Consider the following 18,242-nt stretch of genomic DNA (forward strand, 5'->3'; position numbering starts at 1 on the left):
ATGTGACTGAACGCTCTCCCCCAGGTGAATGGGAAGCCCCCCTATTTTGCCAGTGTATTTGGCTGTATTACTTGCCTGATTTGTCTGTGTGTCCCTCAGTCACAGCCATCAGTGTAACTATACAGAGTAGCAGGATTACTGCGCAGAGCAGGTTGTGTATATCACTGTATGGAAAGTAAGCCTAGATTATGAATGGCTCCTATTTTTCCTAGGTGGCTGGTGTATCGTCAGCCCAGTGATCATTCCGAGGAGTTCAACAAAGCACAGTACCAGAGATTCCTCTCTAGCATCCTGGAAGCACAACGGAATCGCAGCGCCCGTCAGGCTGTCTATTCCCGGAAGAAGATGAGACTCCTCGTGGTTATAGAGGGGTGAGAATTGGTCTGTGATCTGAGACCCTGAGGTCTTTAAAGGGAGAGACACATCATTTGTACTGTGAGGAAGGGCAGGGAGGAGGTGGAGCTGTACTGTGAGGAAGGGCAGGGAGGAGGTGGAGCTGTACTGTGGGGAAGGGCAGGGAGGGGGCGAAGCTGTACTCTGTGGAAGGGCGGGGAGGGGGCGAAGCTGTACTCTGGAAGGGCAGGAAGGAGGCGGAGCTGTACTCTGTGGAAGGGCAGGGAAGGGGCGGAGCTGTTCTCTGTGGAAGGGCAGGGAGGAGGCGGAGCTGTACTCGGTGGAAGGGCAGGGAGGAGGCGGAGCTGTACTCGGTGGAAGGGCAGGGAGGAGGCGGAGCTGTACTCTGTTAGGAAGTAAAATAGCGGTAAATTCTTTGGTTAAAATAACAAAATCACATTTTAAATCCAGTTTCCCATAAATAAGGGATAAGTTTACCACTAATTCATCCTCCTAGGTGTGATAGAGTTACAGCCACCTACCAGTAGCTGCCCACAGTGGCTCCCCCGGGTCTCTGTAGCCGGGCTGCGCTCCCCCGGGTCTCTGTAGCCGGGCTGCGCTCCCCCGGGTCTCTGTAGCCGGGCTGCGCTCCCCCGGGTCTCTGTAGCCGGGCTGCGCTCCCCCGGGTCTCTGTAGCCGGGCTGCGCTCCCCCGGGTCTCTGTAGCCGGGCTGCGCTCCCCCGGGTCTCTGTAGCCGGGCTGCGCTCCCCCGGGTCTCTGTAGCCGGGCTGCGCTCCCCCGGGTCTCTGTAGCCGGGCTGCGCTCCCCCGGGTCTCTGTAGCCGGGCTGCGCTCCCCCGGGTCTCTGTAGCCGGGCTGCGCTCCCCCGGGTCTCTGTAGCCGCACTACACCCCACAAATTAAACAGATGTTGCTGTTGGGAGATCCCGGCCTGCAATGTGCAGTGTAGAGAGAGTTTCTGGGGATGCTATCTGGACAGTCGCTGGGGTCTGCTGGCAGATTATTGTTTTCTTGGAGTGGATGAACTTTAGCTGCTGACAGCTGTTCTTATGTTTAATTGTCACCTTCCCCATCTCCACTTGTCTCTCCTCCCAGATACGCGGATGTCATTGATGTAGTGCAGGCCATGCAAACTCACGCTGACCCTCTTGTCAAGTCCTCCTTCGTTATTGGTGCTGTGACCGCTTGTGTGGACCCTCTGAGCTGCACTATGGAGCACAGGTACATGGCAGGCTCCTGGGCTCCGTTATATACGTCCTACTGATATCCCTTTACTCTGTCACAGTTTTTATAAATCTAAAGTATTTAATATATTCCTACTTCCTGAAATTGTTAATAAAAGTATCAGTTTACATTATCACCTGCCAGTTTAATTGTACCACCAGCGTGGGTGGCCGAGCACACACACACCACACCACACACCACACACCACACCACACACACACACACACCACACCACACACCACACACACACACACACCATTGCGACTTCCAATTGGTCCTACTGATCCGCTCCCATCCCTCCCCCCCCTTCCCCCATCAGAAGAACGATAAAGTTATTATACAATTTCCAAAAGCATGGTCCTGCAGTTTATTTCAGATTACAGTTATTATCACTATACGGATTTGTACACATTTCCTGCAGTGTTTTTGTTATTGACTGACGCGTCATGTACGGCTCATTAGAATCCCAGCACTAACTACACAACTTGTAGCCATTGCAGTAGTAGGTTTTACAATGTTTTATGGGAAAGGCTAGAACTCCCCTTTGGACAATAGCCTGATCCTGTACAGCAGTGCCAGGTATTTATGATAACCTTGCATGAGCACAGATCTGTCAGTCCTACATGACTTGTTGGGATGTATAGAGCACAGGTTCTCAAACTCGGTCCTCAGGAACCCAAACACTGCATGTTTTCCAGGTCTCCTCACAGAATTAAAAGTGAAATAATTAGCAACACCTGTGGATCTTTTTAAAATGTTTCAGCCAGTAATGAATGCACCTGTGCACCTGCTGGGTGACCTGGAAAATGTGAACCGTGTGGGGTCTTGAGGACCCAGTTTGAGAACCACTGGTATAGAGGGATATGTATGGTAATATATAGATTTTGTAATATGTTCCTTTTCTCATTTTAAGGTTTTATTTTCCCAAATTCCTGGAGCAGTGCTCACAAGGTATTTATCTCGGACACCATGCTATCTGGTCACAGGTGATTGTCATGCACACTTACATGTACTGTAACGGTATTTTCCTCTGCGTGTTACGTGTCTTTATGCTGCAGGTATCGTCAGCAATGTTGTGTTCACCAGTCTGACCTGTGAGCAGAGACACCCATCCCTGGGACTCCTCCAGAAACTGCTCCGAACACTGAACCCTGGCGCCGCGTTTATTCTCGCCGAAAAGGGAGTGGTCACCAGGTAATGAGCCCCGAAGCCGCGTTGTGTTTGCTCTAGAACAGAGAGGTTACCGGCTGGATTTATTTTAGAGACTAATAACCATATACTGTAATGAATCCTGGGGCTGCGTCCGCTCTAGAGAATGTGCTGCTCACCAGATCATTAGTTTTGGGGCTATATTCATTCTAGAGTAGGCAGTGTTTGATGACATGAGATGTGTGACTGTCAGGGGTTGGAGCTGGTGTTAGTGTGTGTGGTTAGAATTGTGACTCGTGTTTGATCCTTTGTCAGGCTCAGCTGAGGCACTTGGGACTGGCACAGTTTACCTGGACTCTACACGAGTACATTAGTACCAGGGTGGTAATTAGTTCTGGCTCAGACACTGTTAAACTGTCAGTGAGGAGGAGCAGACTCTGATGCCTTTGTGCTTCTTCTCTCCTGGCAGAAATGAGGACATTGAGCTGGTCCTTTCTGAAAGCAGCTTCTCCAGCCCACAGATGCTAAGAACACGTTATGTGATGTACCCTGGCTGGTGAGTGTCTGCAGCTGTACCCTGGTTGTTAAGGGTAAGTGGCTGCGACTGTACCCTGGCTGGTAAGTGGCTGCACCCTGGCTGGTAAGTGGCTACATCTGTACCCTGCTTGGTAAGTGGCTGTACCCTGCTTGGTAAGTGGCTGCACCCTGGCTGGTAAGTGGCTGCACCCTGGCTGGTAAGTGGCTGCACCCTGGCTGGTAAGTGGCTACATCTGTACCCTGGCTGGTAAGTGGCTGCACCCTGGCTGGTAAGTGGCTACATCTGTACCCTGCTTGGTAAGTGGTTGTGGCTAAATTCTTGTATAACTTTCTGATAAAGAGACAGTGATTGCTTTTGATGTGTTTAATGATTTTCTAAGTGAGTCCAGGTGCTTTGTGTTGCGGCCCTTGGCACTGCAGTTACAGGGTATCCTTCCTCTCCTGTGTAGGTCGTCCTTTAGGTATCCTGCCATCTGTGTCCCCTGCTGCAGAATTATATAAGCACATTTCCTTATACTTACTTGATGGGATCCATTCTGCCTCCCTTATGGGTGATTTTCCTTGGTGACCTAATGGTTAGGTATTTATTCCCCCACCACCTGACTTTCATAGGGAGAGTCCATCTCTGCATCTCCCTACTTCCATTTTATACCAGGATCACTATTACATAAAGTAACTGCATATTGCAGATGTCAGATTGGGTACAACATGCTGACGCTCGGCATCCTAGCGGTCAGAATCTTGGCGGCCGCATCCAAACCCTCCGTCCCAACACTCTAAACCTACCCTCCCCCCCCAGTGCCTAACCTTCACCCTCCCCCCCAGGGCCTAACCCTAAACCTTCCCCCCCCCAGTGCCTAACACCCCCCCAGTGCCTAACCCTCCCCCCAGTGCCTAACCCTAACCCTCCCACCCCCCCAGTGCCTAACCCCCCCCCCCCCCAGTGCCTAACCCTCACCCCCCCTCCCTTCAGTGCCTAACCATCCCCCTTTTCTACTTCAGGCTCCATAGGGGGTCCACAGGGTTGATCTTGGGGTATAGCTGGATCTGGATCCATGGGCACCACGCAGTTAAAGCTTTAGCTGCTCCCAGGATGCACTTGGGTCCGTTCTCCTCTATACCCCGCCCCCGGCCACAGCACCTCAGTTTGAGTTGGTGCCCGGCCGGAGTCGGGTCACCTGCGCAGGGGGGCTGCAGGAGCAGCCCCCAAAAGCTTTCTATTTTTATTTAAAAAAAAAGAGCCTGTTAGATTTTTATTTTAAAACAGAGGCTCTAGTGTGGCAGCGACGGGCTGTCTATGCAGACGCCCACGCTGCCGCTCTCCTTCCCCGCTGGCGCCGCGACGCCAGTACTGCACTGGGGATCGCGGCGGGAGGCCAGAGTCCGTACTAGCCGGACTCTGGGTCCCTCCCTGGACTGCTGCCGGAGTCGCCGGGGACAAGGTAAGCCGCGAGTCGCCGATTAGCGGCGGCTCGCGGGTTTTGCCTGCAGATGCAGTCCTTTGCCCCCGGTCCTAGGGGACAGACCGGGGGCCGCTAGCGGTGGCGGCGGGCTCCCCCTCTGAGGAGGAATAACCCGTGGGACCACTAGACCACCAGGGATATATGGCAAGCGGGATGCCGGCAAGCCCTGGGGTTAATATGCTAGCCAGGGGAGGAAGCCTTCCCTGTCAGCGGCTCCTCCCCTCAGCTCAGCGCGCCTTTCAGCACGGAGTCTGGCGTCGCTGAGCTGCAGATTCCTCGGCCACTCCTCCTCTGAGGTCTCCAGCGGCCATTTTCTCACAGTGGCAGCGCAGATCTTCAGGGAGCACGCGGACCGGTCCCCCTGTGTACCTCTCCCCTGATTAAGGACAGCGTACACAGCACTATAGCCCTCCCAGACACTGAATCTGGGCAGGTTGATTGTAGTGTAAAGGTGCAGTGAGTATATCTTCCTGCATGGTATGTGACTTTTGCTAGTGCTGCCTGTCTGTGCTTATTTTCTACTTACTGTCAGCTTATACCTATCCCTTTACTTCTCCTACAAGCCCTACAGGTGTGTGGGGGAGGGGCGTTTCTACTGACCTCACTTATATAGATCACGTATTTGTGAGGTCCGTCACATACAGTTGTGTGCTACTCAGTGCCATATTGTGGGCTGTTGTTCAGCACACCGGTGAGTGCGTTTTACTTCTACCCTGGTGCCAGATATATAATATATTCTGTCATGTCAGACGAGGAGGTTGAGCGCTCAGTGGCTCCGGTGTTGGCCTCCTGCGGACGCTGTTCTGCAGGAGTAGATAGGGAGGATTTGTCACAGGATGGCCTGTGTAGTCGATGCCAGGTGGCTCCTGGCCCATCCAGACCTTCTCACGCGCAGGAACCACCGTGGGCGATGTTTTCTCAAGTGCTGGTGTCTATTGCGGACCGTCTGTCGGTCCCGACTGCTCTCCCTACTAGGTCGTTGCCCCAGCCGACCATCCCCCATTCCCCGGGTGTCCCGCAGTTATTGCGGAGTCCTCCTGGGTCTCAGTCGGTGGGTCCCTATGCGGGGTTGCCTATGTATATACAGGCTTCCCCTGTGCCGCAGCAGCCTGTGGTACCTTTTCAGGCCCCTATGGTGACTCCTCCACCCTGGGTGGATGTGCTCTCCAACTCCGTGCAAAATTTGGCGGCCGCTTCCTCGGCTTTTCAGTCAATGTTGCAGACTGACATGCCTTCTAGGATTTCAAAACGCCCACTCATGACACGGGCTGCTCAGGTATCGGACTCAGAGGGTTCCTCAGATGATGGGGAGGTCCCTGATGACACTGACTCGGACGCCTCGGTCCAGGAAATGGATACCAAGTCGTCCATTAATGTGCGAGCACTAGTTAGGGCGGTGCGAGCTATTTTTCTTATAGAGGATGAGGCATCGGTTCCTAAATCAAAGTTTCCTAGTTTCAAAAAAACTAAGGTGGCTTCTGCGGTGTTTCCCCTGTCGGATCAGTTGACGGATCATATGGCGGTAGCTTGGCAGGCGCCCAGTAAGAGATTCCTTCCTCAGAAGCGGTTGGCTTCTAATTACCCCTTCCCTGAGGCACATTGTAAAAAATGGGAAACTCCACCGGCGGTGGATTCCCATGTCACCCGTTTAACTCGGGGCGCCACCTTACCATTACCGTCGATATCCTCGCTGAAGGATCCCACGGACAGGAAAGTTGAGACTTGCTTAAAGTCTATTTACTCCCTCTCCGGGGCGGTGGCCCGACCGTCCATGGCCATCTCCTGGGTGGCCAAGGCCATTGAGGGGTGGGCCAATGCATTGGAAGATACCTTCCCGGACGACGCTCCGGATGTCCAGCGGGCGTTGTTGGGACAAATGAGGGACGCTGCTTCTTACATTGGAGAAGCTTCTTTAGATGCTAGTCTGCTGACCTCGAGGGTATCGGCTGCAGCGGTGTCTGCCCGCCGATCCTTATGGTTGCGGTCCTGGAGAGCGGACTCTGATTCAAAGAAAGGTCTGGAGGCCTTACCTTTCAATGGGGAATTACTATTTGGTCCGGACTTGGACAAAATAGTGGACACCCTGGCTAAATCCAAGTCGGCCTTCCTCCCTTCGGCTGCACTGCCTGCTAAGGTTCGGAGTTCGGCTTTTTGTTCCTTTCGGGTTCAGGGTAAGGCGAAAGGTCAGTCCTTCCCGAGACAGTCTGCGAGTAAGACGGCCTCTAAACCCAAGAAGCAAGCCTGGAGTGCTCGGCGCCCTTCTTCCAAGCAGGAAGATAAACCTGCGGCCTGATGGGACGGGCCTCCCTCTGGGGGACCTCAGAGTGGGAGGCCGACTTCTTCTATTTGCCCAGTGCTGGCACAATACCACCACGGATGCCTGGGTTCGAGAAGTGGTCTCCCAGGGGTACGCCCTGTCTTTTCGGCACAGACCACCCCACCAGTTTTTCTGCACAAGTCCTTCTCAGGACAAGACCAAGGCGTTACAGGTTCAGGAGGCTATAGAGTCCTTGCTGAAAGCAGGGGTCATTGTTCCCGTTCCTCTATCACAACGAGGGACGGGGTATTATTCGTCTCTGTTTCTGGTGCAGAAACCCAATGGTTCTCATCGCCCTATCCTCAACTTGAAGTCTCTGAACAAATTCCTCAGGGTTCCCAAGTTCAGGATGGAAACGTTACGTTCCATCATTCTGGCGATGGAACCGGGGGAGTACATGGTGTCCCTGGACATCCAGGACGCCTACCTCCATGTTCCGATAGCATCTTCACACCAGCGGTATCTGAGGTTCGCTATCCTTCAACACCACTATCAGTTCCGGGCGCTACCCTTTGGTCTCTCCACGGCACCGAGGGTGTTCACGAAGATTATGGCGGTCATGGCCGCACATCTTCGGAACCAGAATGTACGGCTGCTGCCGTACCTGGACGACCTCCTGTTGCTGGCGAGCTCTCCGGAGGTACTGCTTCAACATCTCCACCTGACGATCGCTTGCCTGCAAGCACACGGGTGGTTGATAAATTGGAAAAAGTCCTCCCTGATTCCATCACAGCGGATGGTTCATTTGGGAGCCCTGCTGGATTCGCGTCAGCAAAGGATCTTCCTGACTCCGGAGAAGGTCGCCTCCCTACAGCTGCGGATACGCAGTTGCCTGAGCCGTTGCCGCCTGTCGGTCCATTCGGCAATGAGAGTTCTGGGGTCCATGGTGTCGACATTCGACATGGTGGAATTTGCCCAGTTCCATTCCCGGCCCCTGCAGGGGCTGATTCTATCAGAATGGAACGGGTTACCTCACCGGATCCGCTCTCAGGTGCTGGTGTTGTCTCCGGACGTTCGGCTATCTTTGGCTTGGTGGCTTCAGACAGCTCATCTGGTCCAGGGGCGCCCACTTTGGATCCCGGACTGGGTCCTGCTCACGACGGATGCCAGTCTCCGGGGTTGGGGGGCAGTGACCGGCTCTTTGTCGCTTCAGGGTCGTTGGTCAGCGGAAGAAGCACTTCTCCCCATCAACATCCTGGAACTGCGGGCAGTATACAGGGCCCTGCAGTCGTCCGGCCCCGCTCTTCACGGAAGGGCGGTACAGGTGCAGTCCGACAACGCCACGGTGGCGTATATCAATCACCAAGGCGGAACTCGCAGTCAGGCAGCGATGTCGGAGGTGTCTCGTATCCTGACTTGGGCGGAGGGTCACATTCCAACGATCTCGGCGGTCTTCATCCCCGGAGTCCTCAATTGGGAGGCGGACTTCCTCAGCCGTCACGACGTGCATCCCGGGGAATGGTCGCTTCACCCAGAGGTGTTTCAGCTACTCGTGGACAGGTGGGGACTGCCGGAGCTGGACTTGATGGCCTCACGTCACAATCACAAGTTGCCCGTTTATGGGTCAAGGACAAGAGACGCAGGTGCAAGTCTGGTGGACGCGCTGTCGGTGAAATGGACGTTTCACCTGGCGTATCTGTTTCCTCCGATATCCCTGCTTCCTCGGGTTCTGCGGAAATTCAAGCAGGACGGCGGCACGCTCGTGCTGGTAGCTCCGGCGTGGCCCAGACTTCCTTGGTACTCCGATCTCAGGAGCCTCTCCATCGACGCTCCGTACCTTCTTCCTCAGCGTCGGGACCTGTTGTCTCAGGGGCCCTGCCTTTACCCGGATCTGGGTCGGCTGTCTTTGACGGCGTGGCTCTTGAGACAGCCGTCTTGAGGTCTCGGGGCTTCTCCAGTTCGGTTATTGGTACCATGCTCAGGGCACGCAAGCCTGCTTCAGCACGGATTTATCACAGAGTGTGGCACACTTACTTTCAGTGGTGTGAGTCCAGACATTATGATCCTCAGGTGTTCCGAGTTTCTAGGATCTTGGAATTTCTTCAGTCAGGATTGGATCTCGGCTTACGCCTTGCATCTCTGAAGGTTCATGTGTCCGCCTTGTCCGTGTGGTTTCAACGGCGGATTGCAATACTACCAGACGTTCACACCTTTTTCCAGGGTGTTCTCAGGATCCAGCCTCCCTTTGTGCCTCCTGTGGCTCCTTGGGACTTGGCGGTGGTGCTACGGGTCCTGCAGGGTCCTCCGTTTGAGCCTCTTGAGGCGGTGGAGCTCAAGTGGCTGACATTTAAGACGGTTTTTCTCCTGGCAATTGCTTCGGCCAGGAGGGTGTCTGAATTGGGGGCGCTTTCCTGTCGCCCTCCTTTCCTGATTTTTCACCAGGACAGAGCGGTGCTCCGCACTCGTCCTGAGTTTTTGCCCAAAGTGGTCTCGAAGTTCCATATTAATCAGGAACTTGTTGTGCCAGCTTTTCAGTCCCCTGATCTTTCAGCTGGTGAGACTTCCTTAGATGTGGTCCGGGCGCTTAGAATTTATGTAGACCGGACGGCTTCGGTTAGGAAGTCTGATTCCTTGTTTATCCTCTCTGGTTTTCACAAGAGGGGTTGGCCTGCCAACAAACAAACGTTAGCCCGTTGGCTTCGTTCCGTTATTTGTGAGGCTTATGCACAGGAGGGATTACCTGTGCCAGCCTCTGTTAAGGCTCATTCCACTCGTTCTGTGGGTCCCTCTTGGGCTGCTAGACGTGGCGCTTCTGCTGTTCAGCTGTGTAAGGCGGCCACTTGGTCTTCAATTCAAACGTTTTTGAGGTTCTATGCGTTTGACACCTTTGCCTCTCCGGATGCATCCTTTGGGCGCCGGGTACTCCTTTCAGCACAGGAGCGTCCCCGCCCTTAGTTGTACTGCTTTGGGACATCCCCAAGGTCAACCCTGTGGACCCCCTATGGACCCTGAAGTAGAAAACAAGAGATATGGTAAGAACTTACCTTTGTTATCTCTGTTTCTACGAAGTCCATAGGGTCCACAGGGCGCCCGCCCTGACGCACCTGGCTTCAAATGGGCTGTGTGGCTGGTCACCGGTTTTCCGTCTCCCATTTCTGTGAGTATGGTTTCTTGTGTGTTCCAGTCTTCCTTCTCTCTGTTTAGTCTCCTCCTCCGGCCTTGGCTACTTACCAACTGAGTTGCTGTGGCCGGGGGCGGGGTATAGAGGAGGACGGACCCAAGTGCATCCTGGGAGCAGCTAAAGCTTTAACTGCGTGGTGCCCATGGATCCAGATCCAGCTATACCCCAAGGTCAACCCTGTGGACCCTATGGACTTCGTAGAAACAGAGATAACAAAGGTAAGTTCTTACCATATCTCTTGTTATCCCACTACTTACAGTTGGGATTCTGGTGCCGGTATTCCGACAGCCGGCATTTCAGCTACCTCCCCAGGTGCCTGCTCCTATACCTTATGGTGGTACGGTAGGTGTGCTTTCTAAACCATCTGACTGGCCTCATGTGGGCGGGGAGAGGAGACCCCTCAGGCTTCTCTTACTTGGACACAAAAGCTGTTTCCCGTTAAAACATGTTGCTTAGTATTCAAAATATTCCTGCTAACCTGATCCATGACGTTACTTCTGGAAATGTGCCTCCTAGCACCACAGGGGAAAACATGTATTTTCTGGATTCCAGGTATGACGGCAAATTCCTAGCCGGACCCGTGTCACCAAAGATGGACCATGTCAGTGTGTGGTTCAGCCGGCACCTGGAGAAGGCTCTGTTCATGAGCAGATGTAAAGGTGAGCAGACTGGCACCGTGACATGCTTTGCTGGATAACTAAAGGCTATAGCAGCATATTGTGAGCATAGAGCTCAGAGACTGAGTCCCATTACCTGTCCTGGAGGTTTTGGGTAGACACACTCTTTAGTAGTGGCTCTCTGATGGCATATGGTCTCCATAGGGAGCCATTTCAACCAGTGAGGAATTGCTGTGCCACACCCACCTAATGCCATGTTATTGTCTAGACTTCACCGGGAGTTAAACACCAAGTGTGGATATTATTTGGGTTGTGTATCAGGGGGCACCATAACAAGACTGGACCTCATTTAGAGAGTGTATGTAACCCACAACTCAGAGTAGCTGCATGATTCTTATATACACAGGGTCCTTAGGGTGGAAGTTCTTTTAAAGTTGTATTTGTTAGTGAAGTAAGGCTTTGATAAGCACCAATGTGTATTTCTTGCAATGTGTAAATTGTGAAACTCGCAGGTTTTGCTGGATACAGTAATTGCAAACAATTGACTGTAAGAGATGTGATAATGTGAAATCATTGTGTATACTTATATAAATTGTGCAGCAGTGCAGTACATCCAGTGCCTCACCATTCAGCAGGAGTTATCTCATTCCCCTGATTGTCATATATGCCCCCTGTTAGGATCAGTCTCTTTTGTGGCCTCGTAACAATAGCACTTTCCCAGCGTAATGAATAAATAGGTTTGAAAATCACAGCTGTAGGGTAGTAGTGAGTAACCTGTGGCTCCCTAGCTGTATGGCACTACACACCCCGGCATGTCCTGCCAGTCACAGCTGTAGGGTAGTAGTGAGTAACCTGTGGCTCCCTAGCTGTATGGTACTACACACCCCGGCATGCCCTGCCAGTCACAGCTGTAGGGTAGTAGTGAGTAACCTGTGGCTCCCTAGCTGTATGGTACTACACACCCCAGCATGTCCTGCCAGTCACTGCTGTAGGGTAGTAGTGAGTAACCTGTGGCTCCCTAGCTGTATGGCACTACACACCCCGGCATGTCCTGCCAGTCACTGCTGTAGGGTAGTAGTGAGTAACCTGTGGCTCCCTAGCTGTATGGCACTACACACCCCGGCATGTCCTGCCAGTCACAGCTGTAGGGTAGTAGTGAGTAACCTGTGGCTCCCTAGCTGTATGGTCCTACACACCCCGGCATGCTCTGCCAGTCACAGCTGTAGGGTAGTAGTGAGTAACCTGTGGCTCCCTAGCTGTATGGTGCTACACACCCCGGCATGTCCTGCCAGTCACTGCTGTAGGGTAGTAGTGAGTAACCTGTGGCTCCCTAGCTGTATGGTACTACACACCCCGGCATGTCCTGCCAGTCACTGCTGTAGGGTAGTAGTGAGTAACCTGTGGCTCCCTAGCGGTATGGTACTACACACCCCGGCATGTCCTGCCAGTCACTGCTGTAGGGTAGTAGTGAGTAACCTGTGGCTCCCTAGCTGTATGGTGCTACACACCCCGGCATGTCCTGCCAGTCACAGCTGTAGGGTAGTAGTGCGTAACCTGTGGCTCCCCAGCTGTATTGTACTACACACCCCGGCATGCCCTGCCAGTCACAGCTGTAGGGTAGTAGTGAGTAACCTGTGGCTCCCTAGCTGTATGGCACTACACACCCCGGCATGCCCTGCCAGTCACAGCTGTAGGGTAGTAGTGAGTAACCTGTGGCTCCCTAGCTGTATGGCACTACACACCCCGGCATGTCCTGCCAGTCACAGCTGTAGGGTAGTAGTGAGTAACCTGTGGCTCCCTAGCTGTATGGTACTACACACCCCGGCATGTCCTGCCAGTCACAGCTGTAGGGTAGTAGTGAGTAACCTGTGGCTCCCTAGCTGTATGGTACTACACACCCCAGCATGTCCTGCCAGTCACTGCTGTAGGGTAGTAGTGAGTAACCTGTGGCTCCCTAGCTGTATGGCACTACACACCCCGGCATGTCCTGCCAGTCACTGCTGTAGGGTAGTAGTGAGTAACCTGTGGCTCCCTAGCTGTATGGCACTACACACCCCGGCATGTCCTGCCAGTCACAGCTGTAGGGTAGTAGTGAGTAACCTGTGGCTCCCTAGCTGTATGGTCCTACACACCCCGGCATGCCCTGCCAGTCACAGCTGTAGGGTAGTAGTGAGTAACCTGTGGCTCCCTAGCTGTATGGTGCTACACACCCCGGCATGTCCTGCCAGTCACAGCTGTAGGGTAGTAGTGAGTAACCTGTGGCTCCCTAGCTGTATGGTACTACACACCCCGGCATGTCCTGCCAGCTGTAGGGTAGTAGTGAGTAACCTGTGGCTCCCTAGCTGTATGGTACTACACACCCCGGCATGCCCTGCCAGTCACTGCTGTAGGGTTGTAGTGAGTAACCTGTGGCTCCCTAGCTGTATGGCACTACACACCCCGGCATGCCCTGCCAGTCACTGCAGTAGGGTAGTAGTGAGTAACCTGTGGCTCCCTAGCTGTATGGCGCTACACACACCGGCATGTCCTGCCAGTCACTGCTGTAGGGTAGTAGTGAGTAACCTGTGGCTCCCTAGCTGTATGGTCCTACACACCCCGGCATGTCCTGCCAGTCACAGCTGTAGGGTAGTAGTGAGTAACCTGTGGCTCCCTAGCTGTATGGTACTACACACCCCGGCATGTCCTGCCAGTCACAGCTGTAGGGTAGTAGTGAGTAACCTGTGGCTCCCTAGCTGTATGGCACTACACACACCGGCATGCCCTTCCAGTCACTGCAGTAGGGTAGTAGTGAGTAACCTGTGGCTCCCTAGCTGTATGGCACTACACACCCCGGCATGCCCTGCCAGTCACAGCTGTAGGGTAGTAGTGAGTAACCTGTGGCTCCCTAGCTGTATGGCACTACACACCCTGGCATGCCCTGCCAGTCACTGCTGTAGGGTAGTAGTGAGTAACCTGTGGCTCCCTAGCTGTATGGCACTACACACCCCGGCATGTCCTGCTACTCACTACTACCCTACTGCTGTAGGGTAGTAGTGAGTAACCTGTTGCTCCCTAGCTGTATGGTACTACACACCCCGGCATGCCCTGCCAGTCACAGCTGTAGGGTAGTAGTGAGTAACCTGTGGCTCCCTAGCTGTATGGTACTACACACCCCGGCATGCCCTGCCAGTCACAGCTGTAGGGTAGTAGTGAGTAACCTGTGGCTCCCTAGCTGTATGGTACTACACACCCTGGCATGCCCTGCCAGTCACTGCTGTAGGGTAGTAGTGAGTAACCTGTGGCTCCCTAGCTGTATGGCACTACACACCCCGGCATGTCCTGCCAGTCACAGCTGTAGGGTAGTAGTGAGTAACCTGTGGCTCCCTAGCTGTATGGCACTACACACCCTGGCATGCCCTGCCAGTCACTGCTGTAGGGTAGTAGTGAGTAACCTGTGGCTCCCTAGCTGTATGGCACTACACACCCTGGCATGCCCTGCCAGTCACTGCTGTAGGGTAGTAGTGAGTAACCTGTGGCTCCCTAGCTGTATGGTGCTACACACCCCGGCATGCCCTGCCAGTCACTGCTGTAGGGTAGTAGTGAGTAACCTGTGGCTCCCTAGCTGTATGGCACTACACACCCCGGCATGCCCTGCCAGTCACTGCTGTAGGGTAGAAGTGAGTAACCTGTGGCTCCCTAGCTGTATGGCACTACACACCCTGGCATGTCCTGCCAGTCACAGCTGTAGGGTAGTAGTGAGTAACCTGTGGCTCCCTAGCTGTATGGTACTACACACCCCGGCATGCCCTGCCAGTCACAGCTGTAGGGTAGTAGTGAGTAACCTGTGGCTCCCTAGCTGTATGGTACTACACACCTGGCATGCCCTGCCAGTCACTGCTGTAGGGTAGTAGTGAGTAACCTGTGGCTCCCTAGCTGTATGGCACTACACACCCCGGCATGTCCTGCCAGTCACTGCTGTAGGGTAGTAGTGAGTAACCTGTGGCTCCCTAGCTGTATGGCGCTACACACACCGGCATGCCCTGCCAGTCACAGCTGTAGGGTAGTAGTGAGTAACCTGTGGCTCCCTAGCTGTATGGTACTACGCACCCCGGCATGCCCTGCCAGTCACAGCTGTAGGGTAGTAGTGAGTAACCTGTGGCTCCCTAGCTGTTTGGCACTACACACCCCGGCATGTCCTGCCAGTCACTGCTGTAGGGTAGTAGTGAGTAACCTGTGGCTCCCTAGCTGTATGGTACTACACACCCCAGCATGCCCTGCCAGTCACTGATGTAGAGCCGCCAGCTGCTGCTCAGGTAATAAAGGGACAGGCCTCTGTAATAAAGCAGTGAGCGCTCTCTGTGAGTGATACTGTGATTATGTAACTAATACCTGTTTCCTGTCCTTTTACCTTCTTCTTTGCAGCCATGAAGTCCTCCACTAAATCTTTCCCCTTCTTGGGAAACATATACCATATAATTGGGAGAGTCAAGTTTTCAGGTAAGAAAACATTTGTTTTAGTTGGTTTGCACCCTGTAACAGGGTCGTAATTAGTGGTGTGTGCCCAAGGGGTCGGCACGGTGCCCTAACAGCACCCTAAGGAACCACCCAGCACCCATCTTCCTACTTCCAGTGCTACACCGGCACCTCCCTGTAATAGATTTGTGTGTAATCTGCATTTGTTATTGGCCTGTCCACATTTTGCCACAAGTATGAACGGTCGGGAGGAGTGGAAGCAGACAGAAGAGAGATAATGTAAATATGTGTATCTGCCAGTGAGTGCAATGTGAGCAGGTGTCACCAGTAACAGCATGACACTGCCAGAAGCAACCTGTAAAATGTTCGATTTCTTTTTAATAATAAAAGTTTATATAGCTATATATTTATTGGATGTTGTTAATGGTTTGTGTGTGTGTATAACATATATAATAAAATGTGAGCGATTTGTGAAGCGAGCGATCCCCATTCCATGATAACAGGTACATTTTGTCTTCTCCACCAGGCTCTGAGCAGATGGTAGACGTTTGCCATAACACATTGGCTAACTCTTTGAGTCTAGTCCCATTGGAGGAGAGACCCACCCCACCGCCTGACCCGAGGCATGAACTGCGAGAGAACATACATGAGCAATGCGTCCTCGTGTTCATTGGCTCCTCCCTCAAGGAGGCTGATGTAAAGGATTGGCTCCGGCAGTGTGTCAAGCAGGTGAGATGCAAAAACCTGACCCGGTGTATACTGGGTGGAGGTTTCCTGACCTTGGGAAGAGCATCCTAGCCTCATGGTGACGTGCTGTGTATGTAGTCCTTCAACTACTTACTGCAAAGTCGGATGAGAGAGAGACAGGGTGCTGGAAGGCAGGACATGTGAGAGACACAGGGTAGATGGCACGCAGGACATGAGAGAGACACAGGATAGTTGGAAGGCAGGACATGAGAGAGACACAGGATAGTTGGAAGACAGGACATGAGAGAGACACAGGGTAGATGGCACGCAGGACATGAGAGAGACACAGGATAGTTGGAAGGCAGGACATGAGAGAGACACAGGATAGTTGGAAGGCAGGACATGAGATACACAGGGTAGTTGGAAGGCAGGACATGTGAGAGACACAGGGTAGATGGCACGCAGGACATGAGAGATACACAGGGTAGATGGAAGGCAGGACATGAGATACAGGGTAGATGGAAGGCAGGACGTGAGAGAGAGACAGGGTAAATGGACACAGGACATGAGAGAAACACACATAGTAGGCGCTTTCGGTGAAGGACGGATCAGTATGGGCACTCTGACAGCTCCCTGGCTACGCAGCCTCATACACAGCAAGCTGCGGTCACTGTGTGTTCTAACATCTTTCTATCAGTCATCCATTCACATTTTTAGCAATTTGTGGTACTGTAACACTTGGATTAACTTCCCTCGTGCATCAATGAGCCTTGGGTGCCTATGTTCCTGTTGCTGGTTCGCCATTTATACTTCCTTGGACCTTTTTTCCTGCTTCAGTGATCTCTTGCTGCCTAATATATCCCACCCCTGACAGGTGCGATTGTAATGAGATAATCAGTGTCATACACCTGTGTACATCCAATGATACTGACGCACCTATATACCCGTGTCACTTCTCAGACATCGGTCGTCACTGGCTGCAATTCGTTTTTTTTGTACTTAATATATTTTTTCAGTCATCTTATTGATTTACGTCCTAATTGCCTTGTATTACCTTTTGCACAGAAGCCGCAAAAGAAAGCTTTAAGAGCAAGAGGATCATTAACTGTACACGAAATCCGGAATATACATGTAAGTCATGATGAATAGGTATGTGTATATATATGTATATATAATATATAGTCTGTAACGATGTATTTGGGACCATGTGTAGGTGAAGCGTCACTTAGACCCTCTTCCAGAGGGGTATTTCTACAATGGAACTCAGTTTGTGAATTTCCTTGGAGAGAAGATGGATTACCACCCCTGTATCCTTTGCAGTTACTGGTTTTCTGGGCGTGCGGATTAGGTTATTGTATGACGATGGCCTTATATACCATTCCTAGTAATAGAATAACATTGGCCGTAATTGTGACGCACCTTTCTCGCTGTCTAAGTCCCAGCTCTGCAGTCTCTCTCTGATCTGATATATGACCTCTCAGACTAATGCGTTTGTGTCACTTTGCCATATAACAGAGCACTTAGTGTGTGGCAGGCTATCTAGTACCTGCTCCGTATATATCACTCCATTTATCCCAGGATGAAGCTGCAGGCTAACGGAATAACACACAGCACATGAATGTGTCCCATGTAGTGTACAGGCTAACGGAATAACACACAGCACATGAATGTGTCACATGTAGTGTACAGGCTAGCAGCATAGCACACAGCACATGAATGTGTCACATGTAGTGTACAGGCTAACGGAATAACACACAGCACATGAATGTGTCACATGTAGTGTACAGGCTAACAGCATAGCACACAGCACATGAATGTGTCACATGTAGTGTACAGGCTAGCGGAATAACACACAGCACATGAATGTGTCACATGTAGTGTACAGGCTAACAGCATAGCACACAGCACATGAATGTGTCACATGTAGTGTACAGGCTAGCAGCATAACACACAGCACATGAATGTGTCACATGTAGTGTACAGGCTAGCAGCATTACACACAGGACATGAATGTGTCACATGTAGTGTACAGGCTAGCAGCATAACACACAGCACATGAATGTGTCACATGTAGTGTGCAGGGTCCTGGAGTCACACGGATACACTGTGGTTTTAGCCTCCAAGTATACAAAACATTTCCTGTGAGCTGATTTAGATGTAAAATAATCAGTGCTGAGGGCTCTATGTGGTGATTCTATGAAAGGAATCCACCCGTATGAGGTCTCTGCAGAGGTGTCTGTCCTTATCATGTCTCTGCTGGGGGGCTGTCACTACAACGTCATCTCTGGTGGGTGGCTGCCACTACAATGTCATCTCTGCTGGG

The 18,242-nt window shown here is 52.4% G+C and overlaps 1 protein-coding gene across 2 annotated transcripts in view; it reads left to right on the forward strand.

The window, feature by feature from the left end:
• Positions 1 to 18,242, forward strand: part of DNAAF9 (dynein axonemal assembly factor 9) — a 124,081-nt gene that overhangs the window by 99,689 nt on the left and 6,150 nt on the right. For both annotated transcript variants that reach the window (XM_088450890.1, XM_088450889.1), the window contains exons 27-36: positions 213 to 371; positions 1,448 to 1,573; positions 2,490 to 2,527; positions 2,635 to 2,770; positions 3,195 to 3,281; positions 10,716 to 10,822; positions 15,182 to 15,256; positions 15,759 to 15,961; positions 16,985 to 17,050; positions 17,133 to 17,226. In XM_088450890.1, coding sequence (XP_088307016.1) covers positions 213 to 371; positions 1,448 to 1,573; positions 2,490 to 2,527; positions 2,635 to 2,770; positions 3,195 to 3,281; positions 10,716 to 10,822; positions 15,182 to 15,256; positions 15,759 to 15,961; positions 16,985 to 17,050; positions 17,133 to 17,226 — 1,091 coding nt within the window. The remainder of the gene's footprint in view (positions 1 to 212; positions 372 to 1,447; positions 1,574 to 2,489; positions 2,528 to 2,634; positions 2,771 to 3,194; positions 3,282 to 10,715; positions 10,823 to 15,181; positions 15,257 to 15,758; positions 15,962 to 16,984; positions 17,051 to 17,132; positions 17,227 to 18,242) is intronic.

This window comes from Taudactylus pleione, unplaced genomic scaffold, assembly GCF_031769625.1.
Source record: "Taudactylus pleione unplaced genomic scaffold, aTauple2 ptg000533l, whole genome shotgun sequence".
In the NCBI taxonomy this organism is placed as follows: Eukaryota; Metazoa; Chordata; class Amphibia; order Anura; family Myobatrachidae; genus Taudactylus; species Taudactylus pleione.